Genomic DNA, 14469 nt, shown 5'->3' with positions numbered 1-14469 from the left:
CACATATCACTTTACAGACCAATAAGCCTAAAGCCCTTTATCTCCAAGGGAAAGGGGTACGTTATATCACATTCTGTTTTGTAAATAGGACTTGATATCCCAAATATTCCAAAGAGAATGCAGCAGATAGCATGTTTTCCTGGGCTGAAGATGCTACCATCAGCAGCTGAAAGCACATGGAGAAACAGTGGAGAGTGAATCAGACACCTGCCTAGAGCTGGCCACCTTTCTCAAAACAGCTGAGCCTTTGGCTGAGCAAGGTTTGAAGTATATGATTCTTAAGAATGGCACGGGCTGTTTCTGTTTTCAACTGAGAATGTTTTACAGATTTAAAACAGAACGAGGGGAACTACCTGAGCTTGCACCCCTTAAACAATCTTTTCTAAGATTGAATATAACAAAAATCATTATTAAAAAAGAGGCTAGGGGACACACAGTTTTTGAAGCACAAGCCTACTGTGTCCCCCTCTGCCTGGCAAAGCAATAAAGTTATTCTTTTCCACTTCACCCAAAACTCTGCCTCTGAGATTCAATTTGGCACCGGTGCACAGATGCCAAGATTTTGGCTTCACTGGCATATGTCTGCATTATTTCCTTTCAGGTACTTTGATTGAATATGAAATGAGCTAACATGTAAAGTGATTATCTGAGGGATACTGCTCCCTCCCCTCCCTCCCTCCCTCCTTTCCTCCCTCCCCCCCTTCTTCCTTCCTTTCTTTCTCTTTCTCTCTCTCTCTCTCTCTCTCTCTTTCTTTCTTCCTCTTTTTCTTCTTTCCACCAGGACCAGGGGAAATTTCTTCCTATACTGCACATTAGGTCCAAGATTAAACCAAATCTGCCATGGCTTCAAGTTCAAGGCTCTTTCTGCTTCGCAAACCTCTTGCTGTTACAATCTCTGAAAACCATGTCTAATACAAAAATGTTTCTGAATTTTGAATCTATTGGAGTCATAATGTCATGTTGATATGCTTTTGGAGAATTTGAGAGGTAAGGCTGAATTCAACTTCTTACTGAAACCGAGCAAGACCCTGTGGGGCCCTCCTGGGCACAAAAGCCTTTCCAGGTCCCCCATTTCTTATTTCCAGGGTAAAGGTTTCAGCCTCCTAGACCTGCCCTGAGTTCCAAAGGGCCGATTCAAACAGCTACTAATCAAGGAAAGAGGGAATACAGTAACAAAGGAGGAACAATCAAGAAACTATAGTGCAGCAATTAAAATAGGATCCTGGTCCCTCCTCAAGAAAAAAAGAAAAAAGAAAAAAAGAGGCTAATAAGGGGACTTCCCCGGGGATCCAGTGGTTAAGACTTCGCCTTCCAATGCAGGGGGCACAGGTTCGATCTCCCCTGTGAGGCCAAAAATTTTTTTAAAAAAAAGGCTAATAAATTTTGATTCATACTGAAAATGATGCAATTAAAAGGAATCCTGGAGATTAGCAGTCCAAAAACTTCCACCAGTTTCTCTAAAACAGTACAGAATTTAGCTATGTTTCCCTTCAATTAAAAATTCGTTCCTGGTCTTCTCGCTGAGTGGACGACAAAACCTGAAGATATTCAGAAGAAGACAACTGCTGTAGGGTGCTCAGTGGTGAGGACTCAGCCTTCCATCATGGCATTTCAGAACCTTTTTTATTTTTTTTTGTCATAAGAAGTAGACATTTTCTCTAAAAATGTACTCACCTATTTAAAGTTACTTGTTTTTGTACACTTTATACCCATTTAAAAAAATTAAGTGCCAGGGAAAATTTTATGCCAAAATCTTGTGGGTTGTATTAAATTGTACTGATGGTCCTGCTCATGAATGATGACTTTGCAAATAAAAAATAATTGGTCTTAAATATTTATTTCCCTTTCCACCTTGCTTTCCATAGGATGGATGTATTGCTGCTGTAAATCTAGTAGTACAAGGAAAAATGAAGCAAAACTTCTCCATGATGCAGATGGAAATGGTTCTATTGACAAAAGGGAACTACTGAACATCTTCGTGGTAAGTGAAGTAGTAAAGTATCCTTTTCAGGTCATTATATAGTTAATTCAATTTTCTTCCCTGTGGAGTCAGTGACAGTGCCCTATGTGGTCGGCTGTTCTCGGGATATACGTTTGGAATGGCTGAAGCAATGTCAGTTTCACCATCCTGTTGGTTACTGAATGTGCAATTGTGTATCAGCATTTTCTTCTGGGTGCAGTCCACTCTGAAGCTTACAAACTTAGCAAGGTATTGAGATGAAATATAAACATGATCATGGGTTTCCCTAGTGGCGCAGTGGTTGAGAGTCTGCCTGCGGCTGCAGGAGACGCGGGTTCGTGCCCCAGTCCGGGAGGATCCCACATGCCACGAAGCAGCTGGGCTCGTGAGCCATGGCCGCTGAGCCTGTGCGTCCGGAGCCCGCGTACCAAAAAAAAATGATAATAATAATAAAGTAAACATGATGTCCTAAAACAACTTATCATGTTTTCTCTGCCTCGGTGCAGAAAGTCTGGGGGAGCAGCTAAAATACAAGATGGTTTATATAGCAAAAAGACATGGACAAAGAATAAAGGTACCTGAGGAACTAATCTTCCTGGGAGCTTGACTAAAGTATTTTCTAATAGATAGCTCAGGGATCTCAGAGATCCTTGCCACCTCTAAAGTTCAAGGAGTCCCTTTATAAATCTTACCCCCCCACCCTCTGCCAGTGGAATGAGGATAGTGATTACCATGGTATGAGATACAATGGATCCCAGAGTAAAAGAGTATTAAGTGGGACACTGTGCCTGAATAAAGATATGAAGTAAAATAAACATTATGAATGTAATACACTGAATTTGTAACACAGAATCAGAACTAGAATCAGATATCTTAGAAATAATCTGGTCCAAATGCTCTCATTTATAGATGGAGCTGAGTCCCAAACATGATACATTGTATAAATCTTAGCAAAAATGTGAGGAAAAATCAATGGGTAGAGCTACAATTATGACTGAATATTTTAACAAATGGACAAAGCTGTTAAACATTTAAAACTATTTTAACAAATGTATAGTTAACCAATATATGAAAAGAATTCAAGAGTATGATAATACTAATATTGCTTCCACTTTAATCTCATCAGAAAGAGTACTAAGATATATTTTGTAGTTGAACTTTGTAAGCATTAAAATTCAGAAATTCTGCATACATACTACATGTTGCAACACAAAACTGGGAATCTAAAATATTCTATAGAGAATTCCCAACCCCATGTAGATTTTCAAATATCCTCTTAAATATACTTATTTTAAAAACATTAAATAAGTAATACAGCATATAAGTATTAGGGGTGCCTCCAAAGCAGTACTCAGATCAGGGGTTCGTATTCTGGGATCTATGGATCTATGGCCTTTAGGAATCCTTGGCCACCTCCTTGGAATCAAGGGCAAAATTTTGCCTGCACGTGATCCATTTTCTTCAGGGGAGGGAGAGGGTCATCAGATTCTCAAAAGAACTAGGAAGAACAAAAGGATAAAAGTGATTATTTTCTAAATCTTATAGGAAAAATTTACATAGGTTTACGTTAGTTAAAGTGTGTAGCTTAGTGAGTCAAGGAAAGAGAAATATTAAGTGGCCAGTTGAGTTTTTCCTTAAAATGTTTAGAAAGAGAACAAAATAAAAGTAGGGAAACAAATAAAAGCACAGAGCAGAAATTAATTTAATAATTGGATACTATATGTCTTTGATTAAATCAATAAAGATTAAAAACAATAAGATGTAATTCTGTCAAGGGCACTGTGAGAAGAGCGCCCTTACACACTGTGGAGGGAGCATAAATGGATATAACATTCCTGGAAACTGGGTGGTCTGCATTAACAGGCTAAAATTTATCTTCATTTTTAGGGTCAATGTTACTTACTTGTGGTCAGGAAAAACAATAATTAATGTTGCCAAAGATAAACGTTCTATGATTTTACATCACAAAATCATTTAAGATAGTACAAATAAAAAACAACCTAAAGGAGGGTAATTTTAAAATTAATGCAATGGAATATGTACTTATAAAAAAAATCAGTGGTCCTACAAACATACTCTCTATATAATGGCAAATGAAAGAAAAACAGGGTAAAGAATAATACATACTGTATAACATAAGTTCTCTCAACATATGATAACAGGATGTTAAAATGGAATTCATTCCAGGTATCAAGAGATTCGAAGGAAGTACTAGATTATAGGCAGAATTTACAATGGAAGTAGTTACATCTTAATCTCACTTTAAGGGTATGAAACGGTCAAGATGAGGGTTTTGGAGAAGGACTACTGGAGAGGATTTCTTGTGTGAAAGCCCCCACATCGGTAGCATGAGGATTTAAGGAGACCAGTGAGGTGTGGCGTGCCCTGCAGTTTGGGGAACATGATGTTGCAGTGTTTGAGTCACACGTGAGAGATCTAAAGAGCAGACCGTGGCAGCAGAGTAGCAGGATGCATTCCTGGAATCTGCTGGGACAAAGGATGCTTGGGTTTCTCCATGGATCAGCTATGGGCCACTGAGAGAAGACGCTGGCAGAGAGCTGTCTTGGATCTTGTCCAGCTGAGCCACTTGGAGAAGTGAGGAATCCTCAGAAGAAGAAAGCTGGAGGTAGATCTGGAGAGTGGTTCTCAACCAGGAGCGACTTTCCACTCCTATTCCCCCAGGGGACACTTGGCAAAGTGTGGAGACATTTTGGTTGTCAACTGGAGAGATGGGGAGGGTGTGGTGCTACTACTATCTATTGTTTAGGGACCAGGGATGCTGCTAAACGTTCTACCGTGCACAGGACAATGCAGAGCGAGAAAGAATTGTCGAGTCCAAAATGTCAGTGGTGCAGATGTTGAGAAACCCAGACTTGGAGCCTGTAGAGGGAGCCTCAAGGGATCAGCTGGAATAGGTAGAAATAGAAATACCATTCTTGCATATATGCTCAACAAAAATTTGTGTACATGATCATCAAAAGACCTGACCAGGAGTGTTCATAACAATTTTTGTAATAACCAAAAAGTGGAAATAGCTCATGTACATCAACAGTAGAATGGCTTTAAATTGTGGTATATTTTCCCAATGATATACTATAAAACAATGAGGATAAACAAACTATTGCTATGTACAACAACATGCATGAATTCCACATACTTTAAAAAAAGTGCGTGACTCATGTCTAGGGAGTTGCAGGAGAGTCTCAGTAGTGAAAAGGGTGTGGGAGGCCTCAGAGAAATAGTGGTCTTTAAACATCTGCTGTCCGGAGAGCTCTGAAACTATATGATCATGACAGTACCTGCCAAGTCAGGGCTCTCCTGGTCCCCTTTTCTCTCCTCTCTCCTGCTGTTCACACTCAGAGGGGTCAGAGAAGGGCTTAGTAAGATGCAGGAGAAAGAGTAGATGTACTAAATGAGGAAGGAAAGAAGGAAACAAACCATGCCTCCTTGCCCCACCCCCATGCTTCTCCTAGAAGAAGAGGGAAAGTATGAGGCATCCTGACGTCTCCCTTCAAATTATTATCCTCTTAGGCCTCATCAGTCTTCCAGTCAATCCTTCACTCTCACTTATATTGCCTGGAGTTGGGTGATGGACAGATTCTAGAAATTTCATAATCTTTTCTTATGACTTATGCATGCAGTCTAGTATCACTTAAGGATGTGGGAATACTGGATGCCTAGCCTAATTTTCAAGGCTTTCGGAGCCTCTGCAGAGACACTGAGAAACCTTAAAAACTTTCATCTAATAGGCTACCTGTATCTAACCATTACTCTTGTATTATTTGACTGTGAGATCTTAGCTTGCTAAGGCCAAGAGTGGTGCTTTGCCACTGTTCATTATGATTGATCCTTGGATTCAGGATTAGTAATGCTTGGGAAGCAGCAAGAGAGAGTTCTATTTAAGACCATGCCTCTAATTGAAATATGTTGCCAGCAGTTTTTCTAAAGATTCCTTCATGTTCAATCAGGATAGTTATGTTCAAATTCCCAGATGACTAATCCATTCTCTCTCTGTCTCTCTTTCATTTTATTAGGAATTTCTACATCAAATATGGGTCATTTAATTTACTCACCTGGGGCAAGGGTGGGGGTGGGGGGGAGAAGGGTGGTTGAATCGTCTCTCTAGGAAAGCTGGAAATGTCATTTTCCCTGCGTCCCCTGATAGCTTTTACGATGAAAAGTTGCTAGTGGAGTGTGAGAAATTCAGTGTCCTTCCAAGGCATGCGTATCTGTCTTCCCAGCTGATCACTCTGCAGAAGGGCACAAAAAAAACCAAAGGTGCCAGTGGCAGAAGCCAGAGAGGAAGGATTAGATGCTTACAGAGCATCCTTTTATATTCATCTTAAGATCAAAGATAATTAGTCTAAAATGAGAACACTGTTTTCTGAGTCCAGAATTCTTATGACAGTTACCACTTCGATGTTTTCTCCAATGGGCTCTTAGAATCTTTTGTTACTTAATATGTTGAATGGATCCCTTTGTTCTGTAGAAAAAACCTAGACTATACTCAGTTCATTTGATTTCCAAGCCTCATTACCCAGAACTGATATACAATCTTTTTATTTGTTTTTAACAACTGAAACAGGTTGGATAGCAAAACTGACATAAACAATTGCCCCAATTCTGTCACATTGGGGTAAGAAATGTCACAAAATGAGTTTGCTTCCAGAGGAGTTGAACTCTCTGATTTAGTTTCTTTGCAGGCACTACAAGCCCTCAATGGCCAGCAAACTCTGAATCTTGAAGAATTTACCAACTTGGTATTCCATAAGATGGATACAAACGATGACAGCAAAGTAGCTACTTACCTTGGTCTCACTTTTCTTACTGAGCAGGAGTTAGTGGCAGTGTGCGAGATGCCCCATTTAGACAAAAGCATGAACCTTTCAAGCAAACCCCACTTGTAATATCACTGGGGCTTCATAATTTGACCGGTACAGTGTTCTCCAGTTGATACAATTGAATTGAATAAATATTTATTGACCATATTTATACTTAATGCACAGGGATTGAGACTTTGGTATATATAAAGAAGAGTAAAGGGAGATAAAAGGAAAAAAAGTTAGAGAATAGGAGATGAAGGGCCCTCTGCTGTTTGCTCTGGGAATTTCTTTCTACTGGAGGCTTCTCATCAACTTACGAATAAACTTGTTTTCCCTCCTAACTTCCATTATGCCATCTTCTATCAGATTTTTCCTTCCCTTTGACAGTACATTTCTGGAAAGAGTTGTCCACACTTGCCTCCACTTCTGCTCTATCTTTTCTACATTTCTACTCTTTCTGCTCATTTCTTCAGCTGCGTTTTTTACCTGAAAATCTGGTCTCCTCTTTATCTCAGAGAAGGTGCGCTTCTTCAGAGGTAGGAGTGAGAAGGGAGGGTGCTTACACCAAATGGCTTTAATCTGTAAACTGGGAGATGAGCATATTGATTTGAGATGGAGGCATCATATCTAGGGATGATCCTTGAGAAACAGAAAGCTTGGAATTGTGGAAAATATGATGTTAGTAAGATTAAAAAGGGGTGGGGTTTCCCTGGTGGCGCATTGGTTGAGAGTCCGCCTGCCGTTGCAGGGGACACGGGTTCGTGCCCCGGTCCGGGAGGATCCCACATGCCGCGGAGCGGCTGGGCCCGTGAGCCATGGCCGCTGAGATTGCGCGTCCCGAGCCTGTGCTCCGCAACGGGAGAGGCCACAACAGTGAGAGGCCCGCGTACCGCAAAAAACAAACAAACAAAACAAATGAACAAGTCAGTTCATGTGAAAGCTTGCAGGGAACAGATTCAGACCACTCAGAGTTGATAAGGAGGCTAAGTGAAGCTAGAAAAGAACCAGAAAAATGGAGAGAGGAAGGCCCGGTGAGGCCAGTGAAAACTTTATTTGGAATATGCATCCGAAAATGGTAATCATCAAACAGGAGAAATGCCAGAGATTTTGTCGTGTTTTGTTTTCATTTTTAATCCCAGAGGTGCTGCAGGATGGCAGGGGTTGGAGTAGAGAGGATAAACCATTCAACCCAGGGTCAAAATCGTTGCTCAAAGGATGAGTATTCTGGAAGTAGACGGAACATCATGAACGTTTAAGACTTAGCATCGTAAGTGAATTTCAAAAGGACAGGTCAAGAATGTTTGAAAATATCCATGGATCCTGCTTGTCGTGCTGGCAGCGGGCGGGGGAGGGGGGGAATAGGAAAAGTGACTTTCCATAGAGAAGTATGAAGGTGGTTCCGTTTGAGGAGTCGGAAAACATGTTCCAGAAAACAGAAAATTGTGCAGGACTTTTTGTTTCCTATCTGTGCTGCTTCCTCAAGAACAAAGTATAAGGAACCAATAAAATGGGGAATGTAGTTGGAAGGGGCCTAGAGCTGAGTTGAAAAAGGATGCGAATCTGAAAGAGAGAAGGAGTTGGGCTCAGGCAACTGAGGTTACCTGCAATTCGGGAACTAGGATCTTTGACCTGTAAGAGTATCTCAGAAGGAAGAGGATACATTATGATTTCTGGACAGTTTACAGATCTAATCACACAAATCATTTCCTCTGATATAAAAATTTATATTTTAAGAAAAAATACTGGCTTTTATAAAATGAAGATATCAAATAAACTAGTTGCACTCTGGAGTAACAATGAACCACTGTTTCTTGGCAAATGCATATACGGAATTAAAACTGATAGAACTTGCTTTTACATGGAAATTATTGGAGACTGTTGTATTGTCTCGTCAAGGGACAGTGAGGTCATTCCACGTATCAAGAAAAAAGATGCTAAGATTGTTCTGTTGAACACAGACAGCTCGGTGCACCAGAGGACAAGGAAGAGAGAGTAATGAAGACATAGAGGGCTGATATTTGCAGAAGTGTAAAAGGACTTTGCCAGTATTTGACAGAGGAGAATAAAGTGCTTCACTCACACGTAAAGGGAAAGTGAGCATCACAGAGAATATTTGCAGTTGTACAAGCCTAAGTATATATACCTCAAATAAGATTTCTGTTGTTATCATTGTTTTCGAAACATCAGTGTTGGGAGAAATGGAGATGTTTGATGAGGTGTGCCAGAATAGCGTTGCCTATGTGACAACATACATCTTTTTTGATTTCTCAAAATAAAAAGCAGCAAGCACACCGTTGGTATCTGATGATCCAATGAGTATTGAAACCAAAGGTCCCCAGCACACCCAGATACAACCAAAACAACTTCAGGAACGTATATGAAAATCCCAATTTGAATGCCAATTGTCTGCAAAAGAATGACCAACATCAAATCCGTTGGAACAGAAAAATACACAATAGCTATAGAATTCTAGACATAATTATCATGGTCATTAGCAAATCAAAGTTAGAAGATTAATCAAAAGAGAGGTATAGGGTTAATGCTAAGATAATAAAACGCTGAAGAGCCGTAAGCTCCATGAGGGCAAGAGCTATTCTGTTTTACGTACTTTGGTATTTCCTGTGCTCTCACACTTTCTGGCACATAATAGGTGCTCCATAAATAGTTGTAAAGTGAATGAGTGTCTGATAAGATGTCATATGAAAAGCAAATGAAGAAATAAAGAAGAAACAAGAGCAATATGCAATGCTATCTGTAGGAAGAAAGGCCTCTAGGAGACAAGTTTGGAAATTAACATATATTTGAAAATGCATTGCAAATGTCAAAATATAAACACAGATAGATTAGCAGAAGTTAATTACCAGTGGAAAGTAGCACTGGGGGGGCCAGAGAGAGGTTAAAGGGAGATTCTTTCTTTTTATTACACTTTTCTGTAGGGTTAGTTGTTTTTTGTTTTTGTTTTTGTTACCATAAGCATGTATCATTGCTATAATTCAACAAGTTAGTTTTTATTTTTATTTTATGAACAAAAGCATCCAGGAAGGAGATCTTGAAGAGAATCACAAGGACAGAAAATTGAAGCTCAACATTCAATATTATTGAAGAATGAAAACAGAAGGGACCTCAAGACAAGTCAGGATACATGATCAAGCATGAAATTCTGCAGACTTTACTTGGAAGTATAGCAATTGGCATGCTACCATGCGCCGCTTAGGAGTCGTTCTTGACATGATTTAGGAAGATTTATAGATACTGTTCACAACCTCAAGAGCAGAAAGTGTCCAGACGACAAAGCGCCAAATAGCCCAGGGACAAAGGAGACTTAAGTGGCTCGTAATAATAAACCGTGAAAGTGAAAAGAGAGGAAATGAAAGGTTATTGAGCAGATATTTGGAGTAAAAGAAAACAGGGACAGAACATAATGGAAGACCTTTTACTGAGCGACTAACCAGAAAGACCAGTGTTTTAGACTGGAACACCATGGAATCAAACTGGGAAACTGGGAACTACCAGGAGTTAATAGGGAATCAAGTTTCCTTATAAAAGAGAAAAAACTGCAGCGTTTAACACTGCTATAAAATGCTGCTAAATGCCTCTAGTGCCACCTTGCTAATGAATACAGAACTTGTCATTTAAAATCCTGCATCCTCCCTTGAAAATCTGGTCATTCTCATCTCCTGAGACACTCCAGTCCCACCTTTGCTAATTTCCCAGCCCCAGCACAAATTTTCATGAAGTTCTTATTTGAAAGAATTGAAAAACAATTCCTTGACACAGGTTGGCTTCTTTTCTAGGTTGACTTCTTTAGAGCAAGAAATGCTAATGTGAGCGTGTACAGTAAATTTTGACTTTTTGGAGGGAAGAGGCAATTTTTTGGTAATGTTATAAAAACATTTAAGATATTAATGGGAAGAAACACATGATCCATAAATATCAACAAAATAACCAGATTGCAAAAACAAGACTAAAGACAATATTCGAGCAGCTGTCCTATCACCAATAAAACTGCTGAACTTGGTAGTGAGTAATGGAAAAGCGTCCATAACACTGAACTTCAGAGTCCCCAGGAGGAGCGAATGTGTTCACCAACACAACAAACAGCCCTGAATAACGTGGATATAAATTACGTGCATATGTATATTTCAACATATAAAAACGGTGCAATTCTGAATTATGCCTGACAAAGATGGATATGTGTTTTTAAATAGAAAAAAAAAATAATGAAAACTCAGACATGATTTTAGGTCCTTCTGAGTCCCATGATCTCCAGCTCAATCATCTCTCAGCAGCTTCAGCCCTTGGCTGGTCGATCTTTTGATGGGAAGCTTCTGGATCTGCACAGGCAATCCTTTCTAGGGAGACCCAGCAACCAACCTTCTAATTTGTCTGGGCATAAATCCACAGGCAAACTGAAGACGATTAGGAAGCAATGTGTAAGAATATCAGAAGAAGGAAAGCAATGCATCAGCCTAGGATTTCTGGGCACCTTCCACATTCACAACCCTGGTTGGCTGTGCTGGTGGGGCCGTGTGGTGAAGGAAATGGCAGTTGTAGTCAGGGCTTGATAAATGTTCGGAGAATGAATGAACGAATGCTAAGACTTAGAAGGAAAGGAGCGAGGAAAACTTCAAAATAAGTATTTAGAAATAGTAAGCATCATAAGTTGCTATAGGTAGAGGTTGGCTTAATTTGGAAAAGAGAAATTCTTTTTTGGTAAGTGATAACGTGGAAAAAGCAAATATGCAGAGTTCATGGTATTTTGAAAAACGTGATGAAACATCAGCGAAAAATTCCATCTTTTAAGTTGTTAAAAGACGAAATCTTAAAAGTTGTCATCACAAGAAAAATATTTGTAACTATGTGAGGTGATGGTTATTGACGAAACTTACTGTGGTAATCATTTTACAATATATACATATCAAATTATTATGTTGCACCCCTTAAACTAATATGTCAATTATATTGCAATAAAAAGAATCCCCAAAAAGCATTTTCTTTCTTCTCTTTTCCACATCAGTAACCTGCATTGCTTTTCAACACAGGCAACTATCTCCCAGCACCTTCCAATACAGCTTCTTTCCTTGCCAGCAGTGAGAATGGAGAAGTGTTATTATAACTAAGTGGTCAAAACAGATTTCAGCTCCCCTATCTCCACTCCCACTTCTCTGTGGGTCATGCTGAGTCCCTAGAAGTTTGAAAAATCTTTTGGGTTGTGAACTTAGCAGTGTGTTTTCCCTTTGCAAAGGATGGTTATTCTTCTGTTAGCTATGATCCCCCTGACTTTCCCTGGGATACATAGGGAATTCTAGTCCTACCTGCTGTTACCGGGGTTTTGCACAGACTTCTTTGGCATAAGGAAAACATAAGGAACAAAGATTAGATTTCTCTGTAAAAAAAAAAAAAAAAATAGACAAAACATATATTAGTATTTTGCCATGGAAACCAAAAGGAAAGTATCTTATGAGAATGTGATGATTTATGCTTTATATTTGAGCCACTAATTGTGGCGTTTAGATATTTGTCTTTATCCATTAAAAAGTACAGGGACAGTATAACACTTGCTTTCACTTCCTGCTGACTTTCTGCCTCAGGGGCATGTTCCCTAGTTAGTGACTCAGTGTACTTCGCTTGTCCTTGGTTGACCTCCCACCAAGCCACAAACCCTATTAAGTACAATCTCCTTAAGATCAGAAAATTCATCTGTACCTTTCAACTTGAATATGCCCATAATTACAATCCAGATGATTTAAATTGAGAACCCCTCATGCCCAACCCCCAAATGTTGAAAAGTTGTCTTGTAGGATGAGGGTAGTGGGAAACAAGGCAGCAGGTGCCCATGGGTATAAGGCGATAGTTTTATAGCACTGAGCTGGTCAGCATAGACCTAAGGCTTAAGTCAAGGTGATACAATGAGAAATCAAAAAATCAGAAAAGGAACGGAGAACTAGGGAATGAATAAATGTTTAACCTTCTGCACAGCTTTGGATGGTCCTTGAAATTATTTCCTCAGGGAGAAGAATATTGAAAACAGCCTTGCAAACAGTCATTTCCTTCTGATCTTAGAAGTCTGCAATTTTCATGCTTCTATGACTTGGTCATAGCTTCAAGATTAAAGATCAAATAATCAATATCGTGTAGAGATGTAAATGTATATGTGAACACAGGTACATTACCTGATGTTCTCAACTCAAAATGAAAAGAGATTTTATTCGTCACCTGTATTTTCACCTAACAACCCTACCATTGAATGCTTTTCTATATAAGGATATTCAAGGAATTGAGAGTCTGGTTGAGATGAAAGGATATAAAAAGATGAATGTCAATAAAAATGCCAGTGAATATATTGTATATGCTAGTGGGTGGTATTAGACAAAGGCTCTTGCTAATTGTTCTTTTACTATTTTCTGGGAGAATTGACTTTAGAAGAATTTATCAATGGCATGGAAAAAGAATAGCATCTTCTGGAGGTTGTTTCCAAGAGTTACGACCTTTCCAATGTACTGAAAGTAATCTGTGTTGGGAAACAGCCAGACAGACATAGGAGAGAGGCTTCTTCCAAACCATCTGACAAGGCTTGTCTAGGGAAGGTGAAAATGAAGTGGCTATGGGAATGCCTTAGCCAGCCTTCAGTGGATACACATCTTTCAGTGGAGAAGAAATGTGATTTTCTGTACATACATGCTATTGATTTCAGGTTTTTATTATCATTGGTATCCGCTTATGAATGACCCACTTAAGTCCCACAGAGACTGTCATAAAGATCCTAGACAGAAGCAGTGTTGCTTCTGTTTATACATTAGTCCTCTCTCCGCAGATTAGAATGGGGTGATTAAACTGAAGGATTGCCTCCATAGCTATCAGTTCAAAATAGAGCTCGCATGTATGCTTTCTTGCCCACCTAAGTTGGTCTGCATCTTGAAATAGAACTGGATTATCTGGGCAGTGTCTCCACAGTTTAGCATTCTTAGACTAAACGTGCATTTGGCACATGTGTTTGCTGCCTCATGGCTCTTGTCGCATTTGTATATTATAAGTGACTGAGTTCTGGTCTGTTGAGAAACTTTTTTTTTTTCTGCCCTTTTTCTCCTCCCTTACTCTGAACGCTGTCTTGAATCAGTAGTAATGTCCTGCTCCAAAGGAAAAGTCTTAAACTACGCAGTAAAAGGAGAAAATTTCCAGCCGGGCAATGAGAATGTTTCCATCTGATTTGTTAAAAATCTGGGTCCAATTGTGCATGAAAATGCGATGCATCATCTGTAATTATTATGCCAGTTGGAGGTTTGATCAGAACAGCAGACAGCCAGGCTGTGCAACAATAAGCACTTGACATTTCAAACAGTCCTGACATTATAGCTCTGACATTTCATTTCTTATATCCTTTCCCAAAAATGAAATGATGAATGGGATTTCTTGATGGGTTAGAACTTTTAAAGTTTTGGGTTCTATATCACAGGCCCATTAGTACCTCTGTCAATGCCATGCTTCTTATGGAAACACAGTGGAGATTGAAGAGGAGATGTAAGCTGTCTTTATGTTAAAAGCTTCCTAATTACACTTTCAAATTTGAGTTAAAAACACACAACTTAAACTACAAAGACAGGAGTGGACTGTCCCTATCTCCTCCATAGTTACAGATGTGGATAAACTATAGATAGAATTATAGATGAGACACACATGGCAGTAGAA

General features: G+C 39.4%; 1 protein-coding gene across 1 annotated transcript in view; it reads left to right on the top strand.

The window, feature by feature from the left end:
- GUCA1C (guanylate cyclase activator 1C) overlaps positions 1–13324 on the top strand; it is a 32065-nt gene extending 18741 nt beyond the window's left edge. Inside the window, 4 exon segments of the mRNA XM_030836835.1 lie at positions 1866–1917; positions 1920–1981; positions 6664–6797; positions 13195–13324. Coding sequence (XP_030692695.1) covers positions 1866–1917; positions 1920–1981; positions 6664–6797; positions 13195–13324 — 378 coding nt within the window.
- The last annotated feature ends 1145 nt before the right edge of the window (positions 13325–14469 follow it).

This window comes from Globicephala melas, chromosome 4 (assembly GCF_963455315.2).
Source record: "Globicephala melas chromosome 4, mGloMel1.2, whole genome shotgun sequence".
NCBI classification, from domain to species: domain Eukaryota; kingdom Metazoa; phylum Chordata; class Mammalia; order Artiodactyla; family Delphinidae; genus Globicephala; species Globicephala melas.
This window is presented reverse-complemented; position numbering and strand designations above follow the sequence as displayed.